Source organism: Oryctolagus cuniculus, chromosome 11 (assembly GCF_964237555.1).
Source record: "Oryctolagus cuniculus chromosome 11, mOryCun1.1, whole genome shotgun sequence".
In the NCBI taxonomy this organism is placed as follows: domain Eukaryota; kingdom Metazoa; phylum Chordata; class Mammalia; order Lagomorpha; family Leporidae; genus Oryctolagus; species Oryctolagus cuniculus.
In genome coordinates this window covers 41,113,747-41,127,166 of record NC_091442.1, presented here as the reverse complement: position 1 = coordinate 41,127,166, position 13,420 = coordinate 41,113,747, and the positions used below count along the sequence as shown (strand labels likewise).

The window sequence follows — 13,420 nt, the reverse complement described above, 5'->3', positions numbered from 1 at the left end:
GGAGAATCATTCAGTTATATGAGCCTTAAAAGAGAATTGAGGGGCCGATGCTGTAGTGCAGCGGGTAAAGCCATCACCTGCAGTGCTGGCATCCCATATGGGCGCTGGTTCAAATTCCCGCTGCTCCACTTCTGATCCAGCTTTCTGTTATGGCCTGGGAAAGCAGTAGAGCATGGCCAAGACCTTGAGCCCCTGCAAGTGTGTGGGAGACCTGGAGAAAGCTCCTGGCTTTGGATCAGCATAGCTCCCTCCGGCTGTTGTGGCCAACTGGGGAGTGAACCAGAGGATGAAAGACCTTTCTCTCTCTCTGTCTCTGCCTCTCTGTAACTCTGCCTTTCAAATAAATAAATCTTTTTAAAAAGTGAATTGACTGACTCATTTAACAGAGCCAGAAAAAAGGAGGACAAATCAAAGTTTAGATGCTCACTGTGACTTTTGAATCTCTTGGTCCTAAATACTACCTGTCAAATATAAGGAAAGATACTGATTGGTCCAGCTTGGGTCATATGATCTTTCTAATCCAATCAGTGAGAACTAGAAGATAAAGCACCATGATTGGTGAGCCTGGAGCCCATGCTTGTGTCTTTTAGCCAGAGGGTGGTGATTGAGGCCACCTCCAGAAAAGCATACGAGAGGTCTTGGAAAAGTTCCTGGAAAATGCATACTATGAAAAAATTAAATGGATTTTTTTTACCAAAATAAAGTTACCTTTTAATAATAGTTCTTATAAACTTTGCAGAGTACCCTTGTACAAGCTTTCTGCTAGGATGAAGGGCTTCATCACCAGAGGAATTGGGAATGCATGTTCAGCAGGCAAAAACAATAAATGTCAACTACAAAAGTGATGAAAGCCAGCAGAAAGGGAAAGAGAGGTTTGATTGCATAAGAACATAAAAAGATGTCTGTGTGTCAGAAAATATCACTATCACAATTATAAGACAAAGCACAAGTAGAAAACTGTATGCAAGGAATATGACAAAAAGATAATCATCTCAGGATATAAAGACTCTTGCATACCAGTAAAGAAAAAAACAACTCAAAATCCCAGTTGATAAATGACCAAAGGACGTGAACATATTAGTACTCCCATCAAGAAATGTACACAGCTCACAGAAATATGTCCACTTCCATCAGTAAATAAACAAGTACTAATTAAAATAATAATGTTAAGACATTTCTTACATTGATGTGGTTTAGTGTTATGTTTTCAGGGCCCTCAACTCAGTGAGGGTTATATTACATAGAAATTCTCATTTTATAGTTGTTAGCAGGAAGACTTTGCAAAGTAATTTGGTGGTAAGTTTCAAGCGTTCAAATCCTGGAATTCCTCCTCTGGAAATATACTTTGAGGAAAACAGAAATTTGTAGCCCAAAGCATTCTTTTTAGTGTCATTTAAAATAGGAAAAACCTTCCAATAATCTAAGTATCATAGAAAAAGGAAGTGGTTACAGAATTTACAGCCATGTGATGAATACTTGTAAATGACTTAGCAAAATCTTTGACAGACAAGAAAATGCTTGCAATACAACCCAGTAAGAAAGCAGTGTACACAAATTACATGAAGTATGATTTAGTTATCAAAATAGTATGTCATGAAAACAAGTCAAGACTATTATCTGTGATTATTCCTGTTTTTTCATAATTTTACATATTATTTAGATATAGATGATACATGATATAGATGAAGAGTCTTCAAAAAGTTTTTTAGAAAATATGTATTATAAACTAACTGCATTGTTTTCAAAATTTTTTACAACAAAATAAACATCTTTCAATTACTTTTTCTGTAAACTTTTTGAAGTTCCCTTGAAGATAATTATCATTGGTAAGTTTTTACTATCTTTTCTCATTTCTGCCATCAATTTGTCTTATGTGGCTCTTTCACTTCATATTATATGTTTGGTAAATTTTATTTTTTAAAAAATTTTGGACTTGGATTAGTTATTGATTAAATAGTCATGCATAAACTTTAGATTTATTGTGCTCATACTTCAAATTTCTATATTGCTATACTTTTAAAGTTATTCATGATGGGAGTTGGATATTTATGTTTTAATGGATTTTCAAAAGGTAGCAGATTTATCTCCTTTTTATATTATATTAATTTTTCACATATATGTGAAAAAATATACATGTATATATGTATGCAGGTATGTATGTATGTACATATATATGTCTTAATTTTCTTGAGTGCTTTTAAAATATCTTTTCATTTTTAATGGAAATATGCTTTGATACAATTAGAGCATTGATAGCTAAACTTTCCTCTAAGAACAGCTTTGACTTCACCTCCCATTTTTTTTAAGATTTATTTATTTATTTGAAAGTCAGAGTTACCCAGAGGGAGAAGGAGAGGTAGAGAGAGAGGTCTTTCATCCACTGGTTCACTCCCTAGTTGGCCACAATGGCCGGAGCTGTGCCAGTCCAAAGCCATGAGCCAAGAGCTTCTGCCAGGTCTCCCACGTGGGTGCAGGGGCCCAAGGACTTGGGTCATCTCCTATGCTTTCCCAGGCCATAGCAGAGAGGTGGCTCGGAAGTGGAACAGCCAGGACTTGAACCGGAGCACATATAGGATGCTGGCAATGCAGGTGGTGGCTTTACCAGATATGCCACAGTGCCAGCCCCACCTCCCATTTTTAGTATTGTTAATCTTAGTCTGTTTTGTGCAGCTACAACAAAATACCATAGATTGAGTGATTTATAAACAACAGAAAATCATTGCTCAGCATTCTGGAGGCTGGCAAGGCCAATGTCAAGGCACCGGCAGATTCTGTATCTTCTGAGGGCTTGCTAGCAGAATAGGATGGGCAACTCCCTTCAACCTCGAATCAGATGCATGGGAACAGAGCCCTCCTGCTTTATGACCACTCCCCTTAATACTGTCACACTGGATATTGGGTTCCAGCCTAGGAGCTGGAGGGGACAATAGCATTCAGACTGTAGCAGGTTCTTCTTTCTGTTGCTTTTTCAGCAATCTGTCATTTAATTCTTAATATCCTTCTTAACAAAACAGTTCAACTATTACTCTTTAAATACTGTAGTAACTGTTATGTTTATATTTATATTTATTGGTTACTTGATAGTTTTCTAATACAATGATTAGAAACCAAGGCTTTTAATCTAAGCACACAAAAATTTGAGTGGCCTCAGTCAGGAATTTAAACCTGAAATCTGATTAAATCTTTGTCCTGGAATGAAAAGTTTACACTGGAAAAGGCTGAAATAACTTTACTCGATAGATTTAAGGTTTTTTTCTCTATAATCTTCTCTAATCAACTGGATAGAACCTTGGGAATGAGGTCAGTACAGCTATTGGGCTAGAAAAAGAGCTACCTAATTTTGCATATGAGTTGTGACTGACAAATTTCTGTTCCTGTTCTATAAACAAACTGTATAAATTATTATAAATGTTCTGAAGTGGCAAATATGAGGTCAGATAGGAAAACACAATTGGTGAAGGGGGATCTACTGTGAAATTGGGTTGTCAGGAAAAGCATCTCAAGGAGGTGACATGACAGCTGAGACCTTAAGGATGACAAGCTACCAGTCTAGTGGGCATGGGAATAAAGACCTTTAAAGTTCAAAGACCTTGAGACTGGAAAGAACTTGGACTGTTTTAGGAATAGACAGAAGGTCAATATGCTGACAGGACTGTAAACCAAGTTGTAAATTATAGAAGATGAGGTTGGGTGAGCAGATCATATTGATTTTGAATTTTTTTTTAATATTTATGTATGTGAGAGGCAGAGTTACAGATAGAGGGAGAGAGAGAGGGAGGTCTTCTATCAGCTGGTTCACTCTCCAGAACTGGGCTGATCCAAGCCAGGAGCTTCTTCCGAGTCTCCCACATAGGTGCAGGGGCCCAAGCACTTGGGCCATCTTGTGCTGCTTTCCCAGGCCATAGCAGAGAGCTGGATTGGAAGTGGAGCAGCCGGGGCTCGAACCAGAGCCCATATGGGACACCAGAGCTGCAGACAGAGGCTTAACTTACTATGCCACAGCATCGGCCCCTGATTTTGGATTTTTAAAAATTTCATTTATTTATTTGAGAAGGAGGGAGAGAGGGAGAGATGAAGAGAGAGAGAGAGAGAGATTGAGATTGATTCTATTCGTTTGTTAACTCCCCAAATATCTGCAATTGTTAGGGCTGGTTTCAGGCCAAAGCTGGGAGCCAGGAACTCCAACCAGGTCTCCCAGGTGGGTGGCAGGAATCCAATTACTTGTACCATCACAACTACCTCGTAGAGTGTGCATTAGCAGGAAGCTGGAGTCAGGAGCTGGAACTGGGTTTTGAACCCAGGTACTCCAATATGGGATGCAGGCATCTAATCCAGTCTTTAACCACTAGACTAAAAGCCCGACCTTGGACTTTTTATTTAAATATGTTGATGGCATATGTATCAATAAGTATAGGCTAGGTTACACTAGAGTAACAAATGACCCCAGATCTCAAACCATAATTTTATTTCCCACTCATGTTACCTTCTCAATGGGGGTTGCTTGAAACCCAAATCTCCGTCTATGCTGACACAGCAGCCTGTCTGGGATGGTGCTGATCACGTCAGAAGGGAAAAGAAGAGTGAGTTCTCATGGTTCTACTCGAAGTGACGCCTGTCATTGCTGCCCACAGATCATTGGACAAAGCAGGTCACATTGCCACATCCAATTTAAGTAGGGTGAGCAAATGTGTGTCTTCCCTAGAAAAGCAAATTATCTCCAGCTACATTCCCTGCATGCATACCAAGAGACAGAGAGCTGCACTTTCTTTTCCTTTAACTTCATATTCATCACAGTTATTGTCAGAGATGACTTTAACAAGTGTCAGTGTTCTGTGTGTATGTGTTTTTCAAATGCACTAATTCTCTAAATTTCTGAAAAATAATTTTCTCTGGTCCTCATGGGTAAAGTTTAAATCAACTTTGATAGAATTGGATTTCCTGTTTACTTCCTAATTGTAAGCACCATTGATTCTTTTGGTAAAGAGGCCTGAGGTGGAAAAAAGACCATTTGCCTACAGTATCAAACTGCAAGAATCTTAAGCCAATCATTTACCTAGTGCTTTCCTAGTTGACACAGTCTAATATGTTGACATGTATCCATGCTAAATTTGTAAGAGAGTTCAGGTATGTATTACTGTTTCCATCTTCCAAAACAAGTACCAGAGGTGCTATGTTTTTCAGTCTCACAACTGGGCCATAGTACTGGCACAAAGAACTTAAATAGGTATCATTATCCCTTTTAGCCCTAGGAGCTATCACTCAAGAAAAGTTTCGAGGCATCTTTGGTCGATGTAAGGCAAAGAAAGGGACAGAAGTGTTGAGAGAGAAACATAAGAATGACAGGCAAAGAGATGAAAAATTGGGTGTAGATGAAAAATGGTATCCAGAAGTGCTAGATTCATGTCAAATTATCTTTTCTGTCACTCTGAAGCATTTGTGCTGAGGTTGCCCATTGCAGCATGAGACTATCCTGCCTACAATTTTCCCTCATCAAACTAGCTTTACTACTGGAAAAAATGCTCCCAACCTATCCTCCTTCAACATTAAATCTCTGGCTTTTTTGATGATAGGTGTTGACTTTCTTGATTGCCTTCTAGAACAATAACCGTGGAAGCACCTCTTCTGCAGGAGATAAAGGGAGTTAAATTTGATGGAATACATGCATTTTTCCACTTCCAAAAGAACACTGAGTTTTTCCCATAGTGATTTTTGGTGGCCCATTGCCAGCTTTTAGCAAATGTGCAATTCTATTGTAATTCTGTCAGCAGTAGACTGAGCAGGACCATGGCCACCTGACTCCATGGCCATTATACTGCCTGGTTTATAAAAGTGGTTCAGAAAGAATTCTATAAATGGATGATGGACCCCAAAGATTGAACCAATGCTCTTGGGACTACTGACTTTAATCTCAACAAGGACTTGGACCATCTTCTGCTACTTTTTAAACTATTTCACAGCTTGAATGTTGACACACATGGCCAGAACCCTAATCAGTGTTAGCACCAACCACTATTAATTTAAGGTTGATTTACATGGGCAATTTTAAACACACATAATTACAATGATTACAATTTTAAACATACACAGTTAAACCCAAACAGTATTATATGAACTTTTCAAGTTATTAATCACTTGCGGCTAAAGAATAAATTTCACATAACACAAATAATTCCACATTATCCTCTCAAACAATTTTATTTGTACTCTGCTCTAACAAATATAGTATGAAGGCAACAGCTGTTTAAGTTTCTTAGTGTATGGCACAGATGAAAAGAAATAAACAGATTTAGAAGCAGTCCAGCATTTAAGTGCTGGTTCAACAAAAGAGGCACATATTATCCTATTTAGCAGTTTATACCAGATATCAGAAGACTTTTTTTCCTTGCAAGCAACAGACTACATTTATTTGTATTAAGTAAAAACATATCTTGATCAAGAAAATTACTTTTTTTTTCTGGTTTTCCTTTATATCACAAATGTCAGGGTAAGGCAAATCCTCCATGAGTCATATGATAAAAACCCAATTCCCCAAGAAAATATATTGAACGTATTCTGCTAACTTTGTTATTTTTCAAAGCAAAGCTGACATGCACCACATACAGAGAAATGTCTTTTCAAATCGAGTGCATCAAGCAGAACTGTATTAATTCACAAAGAGGCTTTTCAGCGTTTCATAGAAAGATTTACAATTAGCTACGGTGATTAATATGTGACCCAGTATCACAGACAGTGTTTCAGATGCCTCCTTTGTAAGCTTTTATGAAAGAAGACTTGTCCATCATCTGAATAGTTACCAGCTAGAGGAAAAGCCCCTTTGTCTCTCCTTTAGTGAGTACCTTTTTAATTAGAACTATTATGTTGAAGACCTACTTCGATCCTCTGTATGCAAACATGACTAATGCAGAACAATTTTCTTCCCTCCTTCCTGTAACCCTTTCCACCACACAGTGTGGTAGAAGTGTGGTTGGAAACTTACACCCATAATTCATGTCGGGGAGACTCAATCAGCTTTTCAAATTTATTCCATTATGTGGCCTGTGCAATGACAGTGCCAGTGAGTACAAGTTTCCTCTCTTCAGGTGTCTTCAATCTGGCCAATAACTAGATTTTTAATTTTTCACTATTGAAATGTAAATTTTTACTCCTTGTTTAAAAGCCTAAAATCATAGAGCCAAATAGAGTTCAAAAAGCATAAAGAAGGAAAAAAATTGAAAAATGCATTGTATTCACTAATTGAAGTTTAAATAAATTCCGGCATGGGGCTGATGATATTTATTCCTCATCCTTAGTTTTCTGGATACAAAACTCACTTTCCTTTCTCTTCAGTTTTCAGGCAAAGAATGCCCTTCTCCCATTCCTAAGCCACCCACATGTAAGATGAATGAATAAAGTGGCTGTCAATGATAAGTAGGAGGTCAGGGCGGGAACAATTCCCATCCCTGCGGTTCCTAGCAGGGACGTTAGGTCTCTTTCATCTTTGTCCATTAGACAACCTCTGTCCATCTTATCTGCCTGTGTTTTCCACTGTAACTCATTACTGAGGCTGAGTGGCACTAACATTTAGGAGTCATAGGAAAATGAGCTCCTAGCAGATTGCGCTTGTCAAGTACTTCACAAGAATGATGGCAACTTTCAACTGAGTTATAAAGATGGCATGAAATATAGACGCGATCAGTATTTGGATGGCATTATTTAAGGGATTATTTAACATCAGCCTCTTCCTAGCTTTTCTAGTAGGTAATGTCTAATGGCAGTCAAGGATGTATGTACTTCTATATCAAACTGTAGAATGATGAGGGGGAGAAGGAGAAAGGCCAGACTCCAGAATCATGAGGTCACTTAAATATCACTGCTGCTATGTTGATGAGCAGCTCAAAAAAAATAAAAAATAAGGGATGTTAAAACATGCTACCTGTGGTGAATTATAACTTGCGGCTATCCCAACATACAAAATGAGCCATTCCAATGGGGCAAAAAATTCAGAAAGGCTAAAATGACAATCATAAAAGATAAAAGTGAATTTTCCACAGAGCAAAGGGAAAACTTGAAGAATTTTATAGGATATTTAGAAAGTAGAATGTACTTATATGTTTGAAATACCCAATTTGATATGCTAATTTCCTCCATTAAAAATAATATAAATAATGGATGATTTTAAGACAATGTGCAACAAAATGATGATCAGTTTCCATGGAAAGCAAAGGGATGGCCTTGGGACCCAAAGGAGACTGGGGAGCAGCCATCTTTACCACGGGTGGCTGTGGGACAGACATCTATAATGACATCTGGCCCCAGGAACTCTTTGCCCACCATACCAGTGACATCTGGGGTTGTTAGTACTTCTGTTTTCCTTAAAGGACACACTCATTGGTTTTCTGGGTGAGGGAGCTAGCCACTAAGTCAGCCTTGGACTTTGCGTGAGCAAATCAGACCAGTTAAATGCAAACCACAAGGCAAACACTGCTGGTTACAGCTCTGACTGCCTCTCATTTCAAACGAGAAACCTTGTGGACCCTAAGACCTTGGGTCAAGGTGGGTTGTCCTTCCATGAAAAGCATAAATATCAAGAGACATTCAAGTGGATCTTTTAATATTCGTAGGCATCTGCTTGGGTCCTAACAACAACAGCCCCTTTTCTTAGCAGGTAACGACAGCACCTATCCACGTGACATCCCCTACGGTTGTAGAGTGAAGACTTAACATCTCACTGGGGGGCTCTGCATGAAGACTGTGGTGATGACCTCACGAACCAAGGAAACTCTACTCGAAGTCAGCGTCCAAGTAGAGTGCACCTGCTGTCCCGGGAGGAAGGATCTCTGAGAGCCAGGGCCTGCCTCCACATTGTGCCTTGCATTCTGCTCTGCTTTAGACCCTGCTCCCGTATTCCTCACTGACTGCCTGAAACACACCAGATCTTGGGAATCCCTGATTAAAGTATTTTCAACCCCTTGTAGAGAACTCTTCAAGTGGTTTCTGAGGATTTGGCCCATTTCTTCCGCAGCCTTCACTGTCTGTGGATTGTGCTCACGTTGCATTTGCTGATGCCTGAAAGTTAGCCCGCAGCTTATCAAACAGTCGTCTTCCTTCTCTTTCTCTGAAGAAACCACTGTACAACCAGCTTTGTGAAATAACTGAGAGAGCGGACAGGGGCCAGGACACACACACTAGTGTTAATCCACGCCACCGTGACTGTGGAGGCAAAGTTGTGAGCGAAAACACAGAAATGACAAGGATAGTGCCTGAAAGATGCATTAACAAGAGGCCTCCCACTAAATTAAAGAAAACGTTGTGTTCCCCTTTCTTTTTCTGCAGGTAAACAGAACAAAATGCAGCTGGAGAAATTAGAGCAAAGGATTCCCCAATCTTTCATGGGACTTGCCTTCCCCACCCCACCCCCACCCACCCTCCTCCTCAGCGTATGCCACCAGTCTTCCTGAAGTCCTGCAGAACCAGGAGAGGCCTTGCAGAGCTGAACACACTCATTTAGTTTCATTTCATTGTTCCTTTGCTTCCTCTTGTGCCCCTGCCGAAGACAAAGAGAAGCCACCTGTTAGGTGAAGGATCAGGCGTTTTCCTAAGCTTAGCAAGGAAGATCTTTATAACACAGCCATTTCAATGTTTCCCACCTAGGAAACTCTTACTGGAGAACCAGAGAGCTTTGGATAGCTGAGCTGTAATTGCTGGCACGTCGTGTCTTCCAAGAGCAGGTAAGTCACTGCTAATAAATGTCTGCCAATTTGAGTGCCTGCTTCGGCTGATGGGGAAGATTAACTCAATTCTTCAAAGTGTTCTCTGAAAAACCTAATCTTGAATTGATGTGTACTCCCTTTGGGGGTCCATGCACACACTCCGGTTCCCAGGGAACAGCATGTACATTGTAAATAACAATTTAGACAGTGTCAATCTGCAAAAGCCATTGATGAGTATGCCACACCTTGGGACCTTTTTTGTTTGTTTGCTTGCTAAATATCTGCTGTGTTCTCTGCTCATGAGGGCAATCTGGGCCAGTACTGCACCCTAGAAGACCCTATGTTCTGTACTTATTAAGATGCACGGCCAGTGTGGTTGCGTAGCTGGTTAAGCGGCTGCCATCCCATATGGGTGCTGGTTTGAGTCCCAGCTGCTCCACATCTAATCCAGCTCCCTGTTAACATGCCTGGGAGAGCAGAGGAGGACAGTCCAACTGCTTGGGCCCCTGCATCCCCGTGGGAGATCTGGATGAAGTTCCAGGCTCCTGGCTTCAGCCTGGCCCTGCCCCAGCCATTGAGGCCTTTGGGGAGTGAATCAGCTGATGGGATAACTCTCTATAACTTTCCCCCTCTCTCTGTAACTCTGCCTTTCAAATAAATAAAATAAATCTTTTTAAAAAAGTGGGGGAGAGAAAAATTGAGATGCAATCAAGGGACATGCACAGACTGTAAGCATGGATCCATTATTTTCTGACACATTTGGCTTGTGTCAGGTTTGGGGCTTTTGTGAGTTAAAATGGTATGAATACTCTTTTCCAAAGTTTTTGTGGGTATTAGTTTTAATTTCTCCAGGCAAAAAATTGAGCATGGAATTTTTGAGTTGTAGGGTAGCTATATGCTTTACTTTATAACAAACCAACTGTTTTCTAATGTGGTTGTGTCATTCGTATTGTCCCAGTCACATGTGGAAGTTCAGGTGCTCCCCATCTCCTGTAACAGTGGATGTTAACTTTGTAATTCAGTACTAATGCGGGTTGTGGGTCTGTATTTTGTGTATGCAATCCCTGGTTTTCAGTGACATCAATCCAAATCAAATTAAACCTGTACAGTTCAGTGGGCACCAACCAGGTGCACCTTGCCTTTTGAGGGAACAGTGGCGTAAGTTGCAGATTATAAATACATTTTAACAGCTGTTTGATCCTAATTAATAGCTACTTTCTTTGGTTCCAATAGGGAGGGAATCTACTATAACAGGAATGGAGGGCAAAGATAGTCCAAGTTCCTTTATCTTTGCTGTGAGAAGAAAAGGATGCCCTTTTCTGCCTGGGATGGAAATCTTAGATTTGTCCACTTTATCAATGCTGTGTATGCTATCTGTCCATCAGTCAGGTAGTAGCCATTTTACCTACTGGGTCTACTGGTATTACAGTGGTAATGTTCAAATAACCCTTTTCACACTTAGTTATGGCCCCAAAGAACAAAAATGGTGATGCAAAGGAGGCGCCAAGGAATGAAACACAAATGGACAGATTGATTCTGGTACTATGTGGTAACACTGAAGGACAGATAGGAAAACACATGGTATATACAGGGTTTGGTACTCTCCACCACTTCAAGCATCCACTGGGGGTCTTGGAATACATCCTCCCCTGCACACAGGGAAATTGTTGTATTATAATTTTCACAGTCTATTTTGATTCACCTTTATCATTTTTTGGCTTTCAACAGTCAGTCATGTACCCTACTCCTGGGTTCAATTTTCTTTTTATTGTTGTGCGTCCTTAAGTAGTTTTTAAAAAGGGGGTATGTGAGCAACAAACATTTTTTTCTGAAAATTATATATGTAATTGTTTAAATGATAGTGAAGCTGGTAGAGAAATTTATATTGGTAATTATTTTCTCTAGGTTTTAAGGCTTAGTGTTATTCCACTGTCTTATGACCTAAATTCTTGATAGCAAGAAGCCTGCTGTTTGAGCATTGCTTCTTTCTTTATAGAAAAACTGTTCTTTCTCTCTGATTGCTTTATGTTTTTTTCTTGGTCATTGGTTTTCTGCAGTGTTTCAGTGTGTATTTAAGTATGTTCCTTTATGGCTTATTGTACTTCTTTTAACTTAAAATTCATTAATTTTTTTAAACTCTGATCAATTCTTAGCCTTTATCTTTCAAATATTGATGATCTATTATCCACTTTTAGAGCTCTAACTGAACAAAACATGTCTTGGATATTCTCTTTCTATCCTTTGTGTCCTTTCATGTGCTTTTTGTACTATTACATTCTAATTTGTTGTTGCCAGGTTGTTAACTTTTCATACTCTTGTACTTTTCATGTTTTGTTTTGTATTTTTTTTACTTGAGAGTTGGGGAGGGGTGGGTGGAGAGTGTTCTCATCTACTGGTTCACTTCCCTAAATGCCTGCAAAGCTGAGCGTGGGCCTTCCTGAAGCTGGGAGCTGAGAACTCAATTCAGTTTTCCCACTTGGGCAGGGACCCAACTTCTTGAACCATTGCCTGTTGACTCCCAGAATCTGGAAACTAGAATCGGGAGTGGAGCCAGGATTCAAACCCAGTCACTTTAATATAGGATGCAGGCATATTAACTGTAATGCCAAATACCTACCCTTTCTTATTTTTTTATATCAGCTTTTATCTGTCCTGTTATTTAAATTCAGCTATTTCAGAAAGTCTTCAAAGCTTTCTATCCTCTCAAGTTCTCATAGTCTAATCATCATTGAAGTGTATATACCAACTCTCATTCAGGATGCATCATTTCCTTATGTGTTTTGCAAGTCTTCAGATTGTGAACTCATACTGAGAATTTTACACTGCTACTTAATCATTTAGTGATTTTTTTTCCAGTTGTCTTTGTGTATCAGTTTATTTCTTAGTGTATCTTTGTGTATTACTGCATAACTTTGGATGGCATAAATTTGTATTTGAAACTCATGGTGCATGTGTGGTTTCTATTTACCAAGGGAGCCCTTTGTTTCTCCATGCAGTGCCCTGAGCAGACACAAATCTTGTTAATTTCTTGAGCTGAGAGTCCCAGACTTACTTATGCAGAGGTATCAGTTCCAACTCTTTACCTTGAGTGGCTCAGGGTCCCAGGTGGACATTAAAACCCAAGTCCCTAGCCATAGAGCCTATCTCTGTATCATAATCTGAAACCCCAAATTTAGTGCCTTAAACTTCAATAATTTATTTCTCATGATTCTATAATCAGCCTGGACTCAGATGGGTACTTCATCTGCTCCAGTTACTATCTGCTGGGGCCAGAACATTAGAAATGGCCTCTCAGTTTCTGGGACATCTTTCCACATGGTCTCCCTCATTCTATGTTAAACAGCATGAGCTTTTTACAAGGTGTCTGGATTCTCGGATGAAACATATGTGAGTACAAACTTGGAACTTATTCCATCTCTTGAAGTTCAACCCAGAAGTCATGTCCAGCCTGTCATGTTTGTTCTGACCCCATGGTTCAGATTATAGCTATCTTTACCACCACCAAATACTTGTTGAAAATACTTCTGGGGGCCGGCGCTGTGGCTCACTTGGCTAATCCTCCACCTGCGGTGCCAACAACTCATATGGGCGCCGGGTTCTAGTCCCGGCTGCTCCTCTTGCAGTCCAGCTCTCTGCTGTGGCCCGGGAGGGCAGTGGAGGATGGCCCAAGTGCTTGGGCCCCTGCACCCGCATCAGAGACCAGGAAGAAGCACCTGGCTCCTGGCTTTGGA

The 13,420-nt window shown here is 39.9% G+C and overlaps 1 protein-coding gene across 6 annotated transcripts in view; it reads right to left on the bottom strand.

Annotated features, from left to right (window-relative positions):
* Positions 1 to 6,169: 6,169 nt before the first annotated feature.
* The window catches only part of MACROD2 (mono-ADP ribosylhydrolase 2), a 2,173,823-nt gene continuing 2,166,572 nt past the window's right edge, over positions 6,170 to 13,420 (bottom strand). For all 6 annotated transcript variants that reach the window (XM_051846213.2, XM_051846214.2, XM_008256366.4 and 3 more), the window contains one exon: positions 6,170 to 9,523. Coding sequence is in view for 1 of the 6 variants with exons in the window: in XM_051846214.2 (XP_051702174.1) it covers positions 9,495 to 9,523 (29 nt within the window). In the remaining 5 variants the exon portion in view is untranslated. The remainder of the gene's footprint in view (positions 9,524 to 13,420) is intronic.